The 16,757-nt window shown below is 40.2% G+C and overlaps 1 protein-coding gene across 1 annotated transcript in view; it reads right to left on the bottom strand.

Moving 5' to 3' along the window:
* WDR11 (WD repeat domain 11) overlaps positions 1-14,382 on the bottom strand; it is a gene marked incomplete at its 3' end in the record, with an annotated part of 46,089 nt that extends 31,707 nt beyond the window's left edge. The window contains exons 1-8 of the mRNA XM_080348271.1: positions 14,230-14,382; positions 12,499-12,610; positions 9,910-10,063; positions 6,428-6,601; positions 5,196-5,382; positions 3,146-3,311; positions 1,594-1,708; positions 490-685 (exon numbers count right to left, since the gene is read on the bottom strand). Coding sequence (XP_080204397.1) covers positions 490-685; positions 1,594-1,708; positions 3,146-3,311; positions 5,196-5,382; positions 6,428-6,601; positions 9,910-10,063; positions 12,499-12,610; positions 14,230-14,315 — 1,190 coding nt within the window. The 5' untranslated portion in view covers positions 14,316-14,382. The remainder of the gene's footprint in view (positions 1-489; positions 686-1,593; positions 1,709-3,145; positions 3,312-5,195; positions 5,383-6,427; positions 6,602-9,909; positions 10,064-12,498; positions 12,611-14,229) is intronic.
* Positions 14,383-16,757: the final 2,375 nt, after the last annotated feature.

Genomic DNA, 16,757 nt, shown 5'->3' with positions numbered 1-16,757 from the left:
AAAAATATTGTTCATACCACCTGCTGTGCAGCTTTATATTGCTGTGTCAAATTCAGGCAACCTAGCAGAAAACTTTTCCCCTACTAAAAGCAAAAAGTCAAGTCCATTCTAGATTCATTTTGAAGTCCTTTCAGGCGACTGAAAGTGAAGGATTCATTCCTGAGGAAAATGCTATAGCCTGAAGAAAGCCAAAAGAAAATCAAGTTTTCTCTCAAAATAATGTAAATATTCACTCCTCTCTTGTGTTTCCTTATTCCATGCATTTAGTATGGAATTATTTTTTTAAATACACTAAATACAGTTCCTTCACCTCCCCAAAGCAAGAGAACCAATCTATTTGGATGATATATTTTGTTCCTCTTCCTTTGATTCATACACTACCATACACGCAAAGGACATCACTGTTGCTTTTAGAATATAATAAAATACCACACGCCACTTGTAAATGTAACAGATGGAATTTTTGATAAGAAAAATAAATCCCATTACCTGTTACGCACATTTCTGCCAGAAACGCTGGATTTTAATTCCCAGATCATTACCCTGCCATCACTGACTATGAGAGCTGCAGAGTTCTCATTCACCGGGCAACACACCATGCTGAAGGGTCGAACGGTTTTTGTGACTCTGATGGCATCACACTGACTTCTTAAATCATAAATCAGCTCCTGAACTGGGTCTGGATCTGTAACATCAATGTCCCACAGAGAAAAAAATCATTAGCATGGAACACATACAATGTGATCTGTCAACAGAGGTAAATTTGCAGAATGGCTGAGCCCTTTGGCTGAAATCCATATCTTTCTATGCAACAATTAGGAAAAATAATGGGAAAAAAATATACTGCTGATCTTGCTGTATGCAACGCAGCTTTGAAAAGTTCTTCAAAATGTAACTTTGCCTTTAAAATATCTTATTCTACATGAATCTTGCAAAATCTAAAAAAATATTGTGCCATTTCTGGGCAGCAAGTGCATCTGCTCCCTGCAATCCAAAACCCATTTGGTTTACTGGTAAACACGAAACATGTAGCTCACTAGAAGCTACTAAACTGCCAAAACCAAAGTAAACAAAACAAATTACAACAACAACAACAACAAAACGTATTGACATTTACAGAACAATGTTTTCCCTTTTTTTCTTAGTAACATTTCATTTAAAAGGCTTAATAATTTAGATTTTAATCTAAATTTAAACCCATGCCTTAGTTCTAACATCACTTCTTCTAACTGAACAAATGATTTCCAATACCTTGTGTTTCCTGAAAAAGATGTTTCTTCTTGAAGATAAAAAGAGCAAGCTAAAAATCTTTTACCTAAAACTTTCTTGTATATGTGACTGTTGAAACACTTCATAATTTAAGTATTATTTAGTGATGAAAGGATCTTCAGGATATTTTGTTTTGCACTAAATTTCAGGGAAGGTAAAAACAATCTGGGGAGAATTTAGCTTATATTTAAATTTAAATATAATATAAAAGAAAAACAACCTAGAAGGCCTGTTATTCACATTCCTGTATGGTTAATATTGGTACCAAAGTATTAATTAAATGCCTCAAAGTTCATTTCTGGACATTTTTGACACAAAACTTACCTGGCTCTTCATTTGGAGTTCCAGTTATACTGCAGTTAGATCTGCGAACTCTTAAAGTTATACAACCATTTTCATGGAGACAAAATAACCCATCACGCTGAAAACAAGGAATTACCTAGGTAAAGAGATACCATGTTATATTGTGTTATCAAAATGTTACCCTTTGCAAATGAACATATGATTTCTAATGTATAAGCAAGTCACTAAAAATGTTACAATTCATGCAACACTTCAGTGAATTCTTTAGCTACAGTACTTGTGACTAAAGAAGTTGATCAGTTTGAGAAATTCATTGAAAGTTTTTAACTGATGGGGTTTTTTTAAACATTGATGTATTCATAGATATTCTTTTTAGCTTTTACTTTTTAATTAAAAAAAAAAAAAACCAAAAATGAAGTACACACACACCACCACCACCATACTTTCTTTTTTGGTTTCAGAATTCACGATTCCAAGAGAATAAAACTGCTTCAATAAGACGTTGGACTAAGGTGTCTAATTAAGCAGAGGCAGATGCTCAGGGAACAAGTATTAAACTTGTCTGTAAGCAGCTTAACCACCAGAGAACAAAATGTCCTTTTTCCACAGCACTTTTTGCACACTGGTAACTTTTGCAACACCACAAAATGAAGCAGGTTTCCTGCAGATTTCAGACCCCAGGTTCCAGTATAGGTTGGGAAATTACATATTAGAGAGCAGTGTAGGGGAAAGGGACCTGGGGGTCCTGGTGGACAACAGGATGACCATGAGCCAGCACTGTGCCCTTGTGGCCAGGAAGGCCAATGGCATCCTGGGGTGTATTAGAAGGGGGGTGGTCAGTAGATCGAGAGAGGTTCTCCTTCCCCTCTACTCTGCCCTGGTGAGACCCCATCTGGAATATTGTGTCCAGTTCTGGGCCCCTCAATTCAAGAAGGACAGGGAACTGCTAGAGAGGGTCCAGCGCAGGGCAACAAAGATGATTAAGGGAGTGGAGCATCTCCCTTATGAAGAAAGGCTGAGGGAGCTGGGTCTCTTTAGTTTGGAGAAGAGGAGACTCAGGGGTGACCTTATTAATGCTTATAAATATATAAAGGGTGAGTGCCATGAGGATGGAGCCAGGCTCTTCTCGGTGACAACCAATGACAGGACAAGGGGTAATGGGATCAAGCTGGAACACAAGAGGTTCCACTTAAATTTGAGAAAAAACTTCTTCTCAGTGAGGGTCACAGAGCCTGGAACAGGCTGCCCAGGGGGGTTGTGGAGTCTCCTTCTCTGGAGACATTCAAAACCCACCTGGACATGTTCCTGTGCGACCTCACCCAGGCGTTCCTGCTCCAGCAGGGGGATTGGACTAGATGATCTTTTGAGGTCCCTTCCAATCCCAAACATACTGTGATACTGTGTGACTGTGAACTCAATTAAACAGGGATTCAGGGGTCACTTTTCCCCCTGGTGAGCTAAATGTCTTTTCATCCTCTAGAACTCATCAAAACACAACTATCAGTGGGTCAAGAACGTACCTACGATCTTCATAATCTGTGGCAAGGATAGAAACCAATCAAATTTTCCTTACCTGTAGGAAAGGCACACCTGTTCTCTCAATTGCAATCACACCCACTGTCTGATTCACTTCCAAGTCAAGAATCAAAATTTCTCTGGGATACAGTAACAGCATGTAGTTTCTTTTGGAAGGCAAATACGCCAACTGAAGACAGTCATTGAGTGTCACAGATTCAGCACTGCGAAAACATCAGATATAAACTTTAATCAAGCTCGGTATCAACAAATACTTCAAGTTCAAAATAAAATTAACGGCATAAATTTTCTCGCAGCTGCATTTTTTTTTGAGTATTCCCTATTTTCATCACTGGGGAGCTGTAAATTTCCATTTAATTGCTACAGCAGCGCAAAGCATCACTGACCTTTAAAAGACAGACTGTTGACTACTATCTAAATCAGATTATAAAGTCATTTCTAAAATAATATGTAATTCAAATGGAACAAGGGGTGATTCTTGCACATCTCAAATAAAAAGCAATTCAGTTATGAACGGTGCTAGCTGTCATGGCATTTACTGGTATTCATGGGAAATTACCCTTGGTATTCATGGGAAATTACCCTTAAACATACTGCTTACTTCACTATTTAGATTATTATGTATTATTACTTTACTTTGAAATGAACAGAACTAGCCTATCAAATATACCAGTCTATAAAGTCAAAGAAAGTAGCAAAGACCAGGAATGTTCATCATTTTGTTGATTGTTAACAGGAGACTGGCTGCAATGTAACGAGGTTCATTAGGTACATGCAATTCAATTAAATGTATTTAAGCCACACTGAAGAAAATCAGCCTCATACTGTGTCCAGAAATCTCTGAACTGATTTAATGTATCATCCTTTTGAGGGGTTTTGTTTAATTTTATCTACCACACACTAACCTCCCCTTACACTCATTCCTTGCCTCAGGAGAATTATTCACCTTTTCCCTGCAATCACTCACCTGACAATCTCCTCTTTCCTCAAAATTTCCCTAAACTAATATAAACTAATAGAAAACTGCTATATTTTTTTCTTCTCCTTTTCCCATTCTACTCTTTTTGGATGGAAAAGGAGGAAGAGAAAACTCTCATACTCTTAGTGATATTCATAGACAACTTAAAATACAAACAGGAGAATGCAGAAAAATGGTATTTATGCTGATCTGCTGGCATTACACATGAAGCTGCAGTAGCCTATGTACTATCTCAGTGCTCACAAATCCAGAGTTCTGTCCAATGCAGCACAAATGAGGCATTACAGAACACAAAATTACAAAATCATGCCTTTTAAGTTCATACAAAAATCACTATTTCTTAAATGATTACCAGAGGAAGCGTCATCAAGTCCGCTCCCCAGATTGCTATTTAAACACCTTATTTAAACAGAGTGTGAATCTCGTATCTGCACTGAATTCTGGTGTCAAGTGCTACCTGATAATACAGTCTGATTAGTCTGTTCTCAAATTTGCCGGACATTCAAGAATATTTTTACTATTTAAACAGGAAGTAGAAAATGAAAAATAAGTGACATCACACAAAAGAAAGTGGTGCAGAGAATTTCCAAAGAAAAAAAATAATCTCAAAATGCAACAACTTTAGTTTTAAAAGGTCAGAAAATAGCTAAATGTATAAATTCTAATTTTATTCACACACTATTAACTTAAAGTATGCCTCCTACTGTACTATCACATCCAACATCAGAATGACAACTGTTCTCAGGTCTCAGTGCTTCCAGAATTTCTATTCTCTTATGACATCCCTTCTCATTCCACAATTGAATTGAATGACCTTAGCGAATTTTCTCTTTTTGTTGTTGCTTCTGAATTAACACCTGCATGAGAACACTATGTCATTAACTTCTATAAAACCTGCCGGGATGATAACGCTGTTTTTATGAACAGAACAGGATGAATGACTGTTGGTGTTACATCCCTACACACTCTCCTCATATAGGACACCCAACCACCTGCTTACCACAATGAATTGTCTTTTTTAAAACTAATTACCTTACAGACTTTAATTATATCTATAAAATATACAGGTATACAAAACATTATCTGATAATAAATATTTGCAACTTGCCTTGGTTTTTCATTGCTGATTAAGATTTTTACTTTATCAAGGGCCTTTTTGGCCCCTGTAGCAGCAGCCAACTTGTTGTGAGAAGGACTGGAATGGGGACTAGAGATGTAAACTTTCTTCCCTGAGCTGGCAGGAGCTTTGGAAGGGGAGAAGTCGGAGATGAACACTATTCCTTCACTGGTGAGCACTGCACCAAGAAAAACAACTTTCATTAGAGCAAAATACAAACCGAGATTTGACTGGGGTATTCCCTTTTAATGAAATTTTGGTGAGGAGAAAGGCTAATAACTTTATTAATACTTTACTAGGTAAAAAACTCATAATTCTAGACAACAGGCACCTTCTACTGAAAAAGCCACAGATGGTCCCTTACAATCAATTATATCCACAAAACTGAATTTTTCAAAATTAAGTCAATACTAAGAAAATACTGTGGGAATCACTGGCAGAAACCTCTTGTTTTTTCAGTATAGTTATTCTCTCTCATCAACTATTTTTCTTTAAGCTTCACAATGCAAATAGAATGCAGGGTCACCCAGGTTGGCTATATCACCATTTTTTGTTCTCATGCAGAGCATGGCTCAAAGAATCATTAACTCACATTATTTCTGTTGCAGCATAAAGGTTCAGCTAAGCTGTAAAGATGTAGCTAAGACTTCACCAAAAAAGTTATTTTCTTAGTTTGAATGATATGGAAACTACACTATCTCATTATAGATCAGGAGTAATAAAGCTAAATTAAAGACTAAAATGGTGACTCTCTTATTTCTCTCGGTTTCTTTCTGATAAAATGTCAATAAATCTGCACTACATCCCCCTTGACATTTGAATTACTTCTGAAACTGATGCTCACACTCCACTCTTTAAGAAAATCCTTTCTGTCAAAAATACCATTTATTCTTGTTCTACTCATTTCACTGGATTCTCCCTCAGCATCCATCCTTTTATAGCTTTTTATGTCAGTTTAACAGGGCTCTCTATGCTTGGTTTCCTCCAGCTCCCTATCTGCTGTCTCAACCATCTATTTTCAGATCTCTAACTTTGCTACTCATGCCTACTTTTCCCCTCCCCTCACGCAATGGCATCTTATTTTAGAAAATTCCACATTGACCAAAGACTCTCTTGTCTTTATGTTGAGACTTCTTGGCATTAACAACATCATTGTTTTCAATCCATTACTTTAATCTCAATTTCAACATTCATGCCAAGCAATTTTATACATGCAAACTTACAAGCTAAGCGTGATGGATCGAAGGGGTCAAATGAAAAAGACAGAATATTTTCAGCGTAACTTTTCTTCCAAAGTTTGGTGCCTGTGTCTGCATTCCACAGTACAATATAGTTGGGCGGATGAACAGCAAGCAGTAAATCTCTAGAAGCATCTTGATTCCACAACCACTGCATGTCTGTCAAAAGAAAAAGAGAAGAATAAACAGTGACATTAATTTTCAGAAAAAGTTTGTTCTGTTTTAAAGCTATTTTTCTTCTGTAATATGGCACCTTCTTGGTAACAACATGTTTCTAAAGAGTTCTAAAAATTCAGTTCCTCTTACAATCCGAATTTATGTCTGTAACAAGCAGCAATACACTGGGTTACATGTGTCCACACAGGTGCACACAACCCACATCGGATCTGAACATGCCAAATCTTTTCACCCAGTGAATTCCTACCCGAAACAACCGCCCGTTTTGTACAGAACAACTGCAGAATCCAAATGAAAAGAACCACACAACATCCTCATCAGTATCTGAGATGACACCAATACAGAATCCCAAATTAAAATTTGAGAGAGTTATCAATATGGGACCTGGAAACCGATGTCTTCTCCACTTCAAATAGCTTTAACACAAGTCTGAAGTTTAAGAGTAAAATGAAACTGACTGTAACACACAATCAAGAAAACAATTTCAGTACTTATATGCTCCAGGCAGTCTGAAGAGTTACGGCTGCTAACCATAACAGCTGGGCAGCATTTAAACATTCCAGATAAATGGACACAGAAGACTATGTTTTCTGTCCATAGGAACAGCGAGACGCCTCAGTCAGTAGGAAGGAGCTGTATTAGAGCCACCGATGTGCTTCATGGGGCAGGTTGAAAAAACAGAATGCGTCAGGCAATGGGTGAAATGTCCCCAGTCCAGCTCCTGGTGCTTGCTGCATGACCTCCCCAAACCACAGCTTCTCTACAGCGTGTTTATATGTATCAAGATGTCAAAAAAACTTCCTTCCTCAGCCATTCGTGTGTTTTACCCACTCAGCCTTTTCAGAGCCGATAAGTGCTACTCACTGGATTTCAGAGGGGAAAAAAATCCAGGCATGTATGTCCTAATTAGTTACACTGTAAGTTAACAAATGGTTAATTCCTTCCCGGGAGATTGCAGAGTTTAGATCCTAAACCATTATCCTACAAAGCTCTTGCAGTAACACCCAGAGAACCAGCAGCTCACCCTGCTGCTCCATCACTGTATTCACACCATTTTCTACAGGCTTGTAAAGAACAGCCAGAGGCCTCAGGAACAGATGGAAAGGAGAAGAAACTGCTTTTGTCAGAGGTTATTGCTGAATCAAATCAGGGACTGAGGACCGAACAGGATTTTAATTGTTGCTTATTAACTTGTTTTCTTGCCCAGCAGACCGAAAAAACTTCATTAGGTCTGAAAACCTGGAGAAATCTTCAAATGGCATGGTCAAAACCCCACCAAACATTCAGTGAATCAGTGTCAGGAGTAAATAAAATGCAATTTACAACACACACACAAAAAAGGAAATCAAACTAATAAAATTAACTGCAGCCAATAGAACAAATTTTCAGTGTCCCACTGTCAGACTTACCATATTGTATCTACTTTTGCAGGCTTTGCAAAAAATAATAATAAAAACCAAACAACCCAATATAGATTTCATATAATAGAATTCAAAATAAGAAATAGGTATAACACAAGCCTCATCACAAGTTTTTATAAAATAGTACAAATAAAGTATAAATTATGCATAGACACTCATTATGGCAGTTTCTTGGCGCAGGGTTAGGGGGGAGCGATCTAAATGTTACTTCAGAAATAATGTGTAGACACATTGCTAGTGTGGACAGCAGTAAAAACTAAGAGAAGTCCAGAACACGCAGCAGCAGATGTAGATGCTGCTGTACTTGCAGTGTTATCCCTCCCAGCTGATTCTGAAAGCCCAGTCAGATGCTGGACGCAGCCTCCTGGCCCCATCAGCCCTGCAAGCAGAGCAGCCCTGGTCAGCTCTGTCAGCAGGGGTTCCACCAGACACAAAAGTGCCTACCATATGTAATTAGAACCCCAAAAAACCAAGTTTCACAACAGTAGGAGATACTACTATCAACCACCAACTGCACCCATCGAAGCAATAGTAAAAATCATATTGAGCGTGTGATATAACAAGGACAAGACTCCATCTTTTAATTCCCTGTTCTGAGTTGGAAGCACTATCTTAACTTTTTTCAATGATGAAGTACAAGTTGCTAACTAATGAAAGGGAGCATTTGATAGATGACACCTTACTAACTGATGAGCATATAAAGAAGCAGGGAAAATGACATTTAATTCTTCCTTTCCAATCTATTCTCTTAATTGTGTTATACCTGGCCAGTGGCTAGGTTTCCCATTCTCTATCCTTCATCAGACCAATTAGGACAGCACTGACCTGTGTGCCAGGCTTCTAGATATTTCTGCCTCCAGCACAATCAAACATAAATCCTCTATAGCTTACAATACCTTAAATGCATAGCTCATTTCTCCAGGCTTGCTTGTTTATTTGTTTGGTGGGGTGTTGGTTGGTTAATTTTTGTTTTTTCATTTAGTTGGTTTGTTTCAGGCACTTTTATTTGGGTTTGTATGTTTGTTTGGGTTTTGGTTTGTTGGTTGGTTTTCTGTTATTGTTTGTTTTTCTTGTTTTTATTACACCCAGAGGTTTGTGAAATGAATGAATGAGACCAAGATTTTTCTTTTTCTGGTAATGGGATAAAGAATCTTCAAACAACCAGCTGCCCAGAACTGTTTGGGTAGTTTTGGGGGTATTTTTCAGACCTTCCCAGTGGCACTGGGCCACCACCCACAGAACAAAATCAAAAGCAGTAAACACCACCACTAAACTATCTTCTCAAATGACAGCTAAAAGCAGTTAGTTACACCATCTCAAAACCTTCTATTTCTCTTGACTATTAGTGTTAATCCTTGCCATTTACATCTACTTAGTTACACTAGAAACCTAAATCAAATGTGTCATACGCAGTTTCAAGACTTCATATTACTAACTCCAACTATATGCAAAACCTACTTAATTTACAGCTGTCTTTTACGCTAAAATTTCCACAAGCACTTTTCACTTCTTAATGGAAGCACTATACCACTACAGATGGCATTAGCACTCAAGTGCAAGGCAAACTGCACTACTCCACCAATTCAAAAGCAGGAGGACGTACTTGACACTGTAAATATTACTACTTCAATCAATCACATAAATAAAAAGAGATTGTAACTTTTTGGCAGATTTGGAAAATACTACCATAATAAATTAAATCTCACAGCATTCACTGGGAGACAGCAAGTCATACTTACACAGAAAACTAGTAGATAAACACAGAGAAGGCTACTAAAATCCAACAGTGGAAATGAGTAGAGTTTGCAAAACCTAGATGATGGATTTGTAATGATGCTCCACACAGTAACTTCCATGCACTACCATTACCTTGAATTGGTTTTGCATGTTCTTGTATTTCACAACGAGCTGTTCCTGTTGCCACATCCCACACAATTATTTTTCCAGTAGCATCAGCAGAAGCTAAACGCAAAGAATATGGAGAGCCAATATTGTGATGGTAATTTTCTTTGGCCCATTTAACCTGAAGATACAGAAGAAAGTGGTCAAAGGAGGCAAACATAGGGCACCATAATTCATATCTTTCAGTAGGATAAACAAATAATAACTAACTCAAAAAAAAGCATATTAATAGTTAATATTAATGGGATCTGTGTAACCATACCTTCAAGCTACCATCAGTTGTGCAAATTTAAAGTACGTTGCAACTGTGCTGCATAACTGTATGGCTGATATTTTCAAATTACTTAAATCAACAATCCTTGTTGCTAAAAGTAACTATAACTATAAATATATGCTATGTATATAAAACTTTTACTCAAATATTTAGAAGAAACTAAATGGCAATGTTTAAGCTTCTGTAGGCAACCACAAACCTATAAACACTGATTTCCAAACAAATGGAAGTTGAAAATTCACCATCCAACTTTCAAATACATCCTAAACCATGTCATTTCCCTAATCTGTCAAATATATTGTGGTATTGGGAAGGAAGGTTAGTTTCATCTATGTGTTGTCTCATATCGAGCTATTCTTGGCATTTGTTATCTTTTTCATCCTTTTCAGCATATTGCCACCACTGATTTCCACACCTTCTGGTTTGGGATTTCAAGCTGCAGAGTCTTGTAAATCAGCAATACTTAGAATAATTCTGTGTCTCGAGATTTGAAACATTCTGCCTACACGTCTCCAAAGATTATAAAGAGATAATACCGACTCCTTATCTATTCAATATGGACTTGTTTTGCTATCTGCTTTACAGGTAAACTGCTCTTAAGAGAGATTGAAGACACTAACACAATAAAGAAACCTCAATGCTAAGCTAATGGGAATTTACCCACTACAAAAATGACGCTGTAGCTGTGCCCTGTCCCAGGACCTGGGAGGGAAGGGGTGAGGCCAAAGACACGTTTTGCAGATGTTGAAAGCGAGACACTTAAAAAATAGAAATACAATTAACATTAGGCACTACTAACTCTGCAACACCAATTCATTTATAGCAGCATTCAGAGGACTGCAGCCACCTTTTGTGCCCCTCTCAGAGGTGTGACCAGATGCATCTCAAAAGCCAGCTGAATAAATTAAACAAATATTACATGCACAGCAAGCAAGCTTCAAAGAGCTCTAGCTATAAAGCCAAAGTGTGTTTCTAACTGAATAACAAAGAATACTTGCGAGACTCTCCTCTACCTGCAAATTTCAGTGTTGCAATTCCTGCTTCCCTGCTGTTCATAAAAAATTACCCATCAGGATACCTGCAGGTAGCTACGTCGCTATTAAAAAAAAAAGTAATTATAGAAATCTGCAAAGCTGTTTTTTCCTCAGTTAAATATGTATTGCTCTGAAGCAAATTCCAAGTCTGGAAAGCATCACTTCCCAAGGGAGGAGCTGTCAGCAAGTTATGAACAACAGAAAGGCAGCCTTTACACCATCACTCTTAAACAGAGCTCCTGAGGGTCTCTAACACCCATTGCAGTTACACCACTCCAACAAAGTCCCTACACACAAACTCATCCTCTGCTAAAATAATTCTTACTGTATTGGTCTCTGCCTCTCTATGAACAAGAAGTGTAGTTTGTGGGGTTTTTTGTTTGGTTGGTTTGGTTTTTAATTTTCACAACCTATCTCACCTGATTAAAAGAATTTTTTTATCACTGTTTATTAACATACCAGAATAGACGCAAATCTAACTTCAATCCTCTCATTCAAAGAATTGTTCCTGGAACTAGATTTCCTTTCATAAAAGTACGCTTTCTATTCCTTTTTGTAGAGGTAATCAGATATAATCCACTCCATAATCCACTCCATGCAAAGTTATCAGACTCCCACAAACACCATATGAACATACATACAGCTCCACACTCAAAGAAATGATGTATCAAAGAAATACATCTTGTTCCACACTTGACCCAAAGTCAAACTCTCTGCAATTTCAAGTCAATGACCTTCAAAGGAAAGTACAGGTACCTTACACTTAAGCTTAAATTTTAGCTATTTTTTACCACTAAAATAAAAGTTTGGTTTTGTTTGCTGTTGTTCCTTTTCTATAGGTAAGAACAGAAGGAAAAACTTAAAAGTAACTTCTTAGTTGAGTGGTGCACTGGTTACCACCACAACGGGAAAGATCAGCAAGGGCATCAGCAAAAAGATTCATTTGATATTTTGTAATGTTCCTTTGAAATTATGTCATGCCAAGAGCCTTCTCAGAAACATTTTTGTGTGTTCTATAACACTACCAAATGTTTCTATATATCTAAAGGTATAACTATCAACCACAGCTCAAATTTCAGCATGTATAGTTTGACTTAGCTGTAAAAGAGATCAAATAAATTATGGGTATTTTACAACAGATTTTACATGAAAATCAAGTGCAATATAATTTCAAGTATTTATGGTGATTTAGAAAAATAATATATACACCAGAATTGAGTAATATACCTTAAAACACACACAACTCACCTTGACAACACTAGCTTTGTGTCTTTCCAAAACCTGTAAAGTCTGAGCAGTATTGGCATCAACTATCAGCACAAGAGAATGACATCCATATGCAATCAAACCTTGCCAGCCCCTAGAAAAGCATATATTTTCATCAAAAAAAAACCCACTTTACATCAAGAATTAGGCTTTTTTTTTTGGTAAATTGAATGCATGCTACAAGACACAAACATCAAACAGCAAAAATAACTTAATAACATAAAATGCAAAAGCATTATAAAGTGCCATTGCTGTATTGTCTGCTGAACCACCTGCTGATGGAACTCTAAGCCACTGCAAAGTACCTCTGTGTCTGTCTATAAAAATCATCATCTCTAAATGTAAGACATCACATAAGAATTTATGAAGAACATTCCCAAATTTTATACATAAGCATGCAGGTAAGCAATATATTTGCAATTATATAACTAACTGCATTTTTGGAGACAAAAAGGGAGGATGTGAACAATTATTAGCACTGAAAATCTGCTGAGGCCTGTCTGACTTCAGAAGAGGTTAACGTGGCCACCGATGACAATTATAAAGCTATGGTGAACACCAAGCAAGTGAGAATAGTCAAAGGAGAAAAACTAAGTTTCAAATTAAGAACTTCAGAGAACTTCACTGCTTTGCAAGCTGACAAACCTAAATGCCATGGTTTTACAAAATGACTTGGTTCAGTTCATTCATTTTCTCTCCCTAAGATTTAGCAGTATTAGGGTAACACTTTACAGCACAGCTGGGTGAACTCATCGTTCAGAGCAACGAATACAAAACCAAGTAAACATACCAGCTTTGTACATCAAGTCTCAAAAATAACAGAAATAGAAGCCAGAAGAAGCTGCTCTGATCCCTACAGCTGGTTGCACCACCAAGATCTCTGCCCAGAGATCAAACCTCACTGCCAGGAGGGCCCGTCCCACGCTCATCTCTGGCCATGGCTCTGTTCTTGCTGGAGAGCAGCAACCACAGCAGGACCCTGCTGTTGGGACATTTAAAACCCGCCTGGACACGATCCTGCATGATCTGCTCTGGTGACCCTGCGTTAGCAGGTGGGTTGGACTGGGTGATCTCCAGAGATCACTTCAACCCCAAACGCTTTGTGGTTCTATTAAGAAAGGGGAAAAGACAAGGGCTCCAGTAGCCTGCATAGTGCCCAGCAGAGGAGGGTTTGTTTGCCTCAGACACACCATCACAGCGTGTCCATGTGCAGGAACCCCAGGAGGTGCAGGTGCCAAACTCTTCTCTTCAGTGACCAATGACAGAACCCGAGGGACTGGCAGGAAGATGTGCCAGGGGAAGTTTAAGTTGGACAAGAGGAAAAGCTTCTTCACCCAGAGGGTGCTGGACACTGGAACAGGCTCCCCAGGGAGGTGTCACAGCCCCAACTTGACAGTGTTTAAGAACAGACTGGACAACCTCCACAGACACATGGCGTGAATTTTGGGGTTGTCTGTGCAGAGACAGGAGTTGGACTCGATGATCCCTGTGGGTCCCTTCCAACCCAGGACATTCTGGGATTCCATGAAAAACACAGGAGCCCGGAGCGGGAGGAGCCAGACCCGGGGAGAGAAGCTTCAACCCGCGGCTGAGGCGAAGGAGCCGCGGGGCTGGCCGGGGGACACCGCGGCGAGAAGCCCGGGACCCCTCAGCCGCCCCCTTCCCTCCCGAACCCGGCAGTCGCCCCCGCTGTCCCGCCGCCCGGCCCCTCACCAGTCCGCCGCCCCCTTGTTCGGCGCGCTCAGGGCGCCCGTCAGGGTCCGCGCCGGCAGCTTGATGTTCACGGTGAAGCGCTGCATGGCGAGGCCGGGGAGCGCCGGGCCCGGCGGGCCGACCCGAGCAGCCGCTGCCCGACCGCGTCCCGGCCCTGCCTAGTGCCGCCGCGCAGGAAATGCCGCCTCGGCGGTGCCGCCGGTCCGTCCCGCCGGGCTCCGCCGGGGCCCCGCGGCTCGGGAACGGCAGTTCCGGGGGCGGCCACGCCCGCCGCCGCCCCAGGGGCTGCGCTGAGCCGGGGCGGCCGCCCTGCCCCAGGCTGGGGCTGTCAGTGCTGTGTCTGCCCGCTTCCAACACCTCAGGCACCGGGCCGGGTGTCTGGTGTCCACCCGGGCCCATGGTCCTTCCGCCAACTCCAGAATAGGCCCCCGGGCCCGGGGACACGGGTTGTGCCTCGCTGGCTTGGAACCACACAGCCTGGAAGGGAAGCACGCCGTGGGGGTGCCGGAGTGCCCCCTGCCTGGGTGCTCAGCTCCAGGGAAACGCGTCTGTCGCCAGTGACTGGGGCACCTGAAGTCACCTCAGCACACAAAGGGCTCCCTGGCAGATCGCCAGGTGTGTGGATCATAGAATCAGAGAATCAAAGAATCATAGCATCATTTTCGTTGGAAATAACCCTCAGGATCATCAAGTCCAAGCATAACCTAGCTCTGGCACTAAACCATGTCCCTAAGAACCTCATCTAAATGCCTTTTAAACCCCTGCAGGGATGGTGACTCCACCACTCCCTGGGCAGCCTGTTCAATGCCTGACAGCCCTTTTCCTGATGTCCAGTCTAAACCTCCCCCGGCACAACTTGAGGCTGCAGGACTCACTGCCAGATCCTGCAGATTCCTTTCGCCACAGTCATTTCTACTTCAAAGTTACCTCACAAATGGCAAAATGCAACAGTGACAGCCCTCTTGCCATAACCACCATGCTGCTGCTCCATCATGAAGCACTTGCCTTGCACCACAAGGCACCAAGTCCTACCTAACACAACCTGTCCTCCATCCTGTCCCCAAGCTGTTTGTCACTCATGCGTGGCAAAGCCACCCAGGCTGACACACATTGAGCATTGGCACTGGATCACACCAGGTTGCAGAGCTTTGAAACACCCAGAGCATTTTTCTGTGCCGCAGCATCAGTAAGATGGCCAGAAACATGTCGCTCCAGGCATGTTACTTGACATACGTGCACTATCCGGGGGTTTGTTTCCATTCAAAATAGACGGCTAGTAATTATTTGTTAATTTGTGTAGTGAAAAGTATGTCACTAGATGGCCAAAGTTGGCAGGATCATAATGACAACCACGTGTTTTTGCAATGCCTCAATTGTCACTTCATCACAGAAGATGCAATAATACTGTTCCTCCTTTTATTAAATTGTTTTTCTTCTGCTTTTGGTCACAATTGAATTTGTGCAAGTGGGAACTCAAGAAACAACATGCAACTGATGTCTTTTCCAACTCTATTCTGAAGGAATCTGCTTGTGAAATATAGCACAATGCTCAATACCATTTTCAGGTCACTTTAATATTGGAACTTATTTCTCAAAACCTCCTTCTTCCAAAATATGTGTCTTTGCCCTTAAAAGCTAAAAAATCAATTTTTTCAAGAAGTGGAGGAACTTTTTTGTTCGTTTTTATTTGCCGCCTTTTGAAGACAACATGATCTACAACTCTAGAGATCAATTTTGCAGGAGCCTGAACAGCCACTAACCTCATTAATTTTAGTTATTTTTTGCTAATTCTGCTTGGGTTTGGGGGTTTTTTTGTGTCTTTCTCTGTGTCCTTGGGCATCCTGCTGCTAGTCATTTTTTTTCAAGAGTTTTTGTTGTTTGCTTGGTTTGTGAGATTCGGGTTTTGTGGAACTTTTTTTTGCAAAACAGCGACAGAGGCTCTTCTTGACAATTTTCCATCCATTTTCTTGACATCAGAAAACCAAGTGATAAATGAAATACTTAAAAGAAATAGATACTTCAAGGTAGTTGAAGATAAGAACATGGGTACCAGAAGAAGGGAAAAAAAGGAGGAAGCAGGGGCTGTGTCACCAAATGGTTGAACAAATAAGAATCTGAGTGGTTTTCAGGGGCAGATAGTGGCGTGAAAATCGGGGTGCATCAGACAGATGAACATGTACTGAAGATTTGTCAGAGGAATAGCGGAGGAAGAGGTTTGTGAACAATGATAAGGATCATTGGATTAGCTGAAAGGAATAGGAATGTTTTGAGATGTCAGAGGGGAAGAAAAACTGCACTGAATTAACTAGTACATGTAATTCCTGGGGTCCATCTGTAGCTACCAGCACAGAGACTGATGCACCGAAAATAGATGTGAACTAAAACCAGAGGTGCTACATTTGTCCTTGAGGTGGCTAACAGCATGCACTCTTTTATATCTTATTTTTCATTTAAATCATTGTTAAGCAAGAATGCAAAATATTCACATCAAGGGACTTACTATTCTCATTCATCTGTAAATACAATGG

This window comes from Nesoenas mayeri (genome assembly GCF_963082525.1).
Source record: "Nesoenas mayeri genome assembly, chromosome: 7".
NCBI classification, from domain to species: Eukaryota; Metazoa; Chordata; class Aves; order Columbiformes; family Columbidae; genus Nesoenas; species Nesoenas mayeri.
The sequence above is the reverse complement of the archived record's forward strand: the minus strand, read 5'-3'. Positions and strand labels throughout refer to the sequence as shown.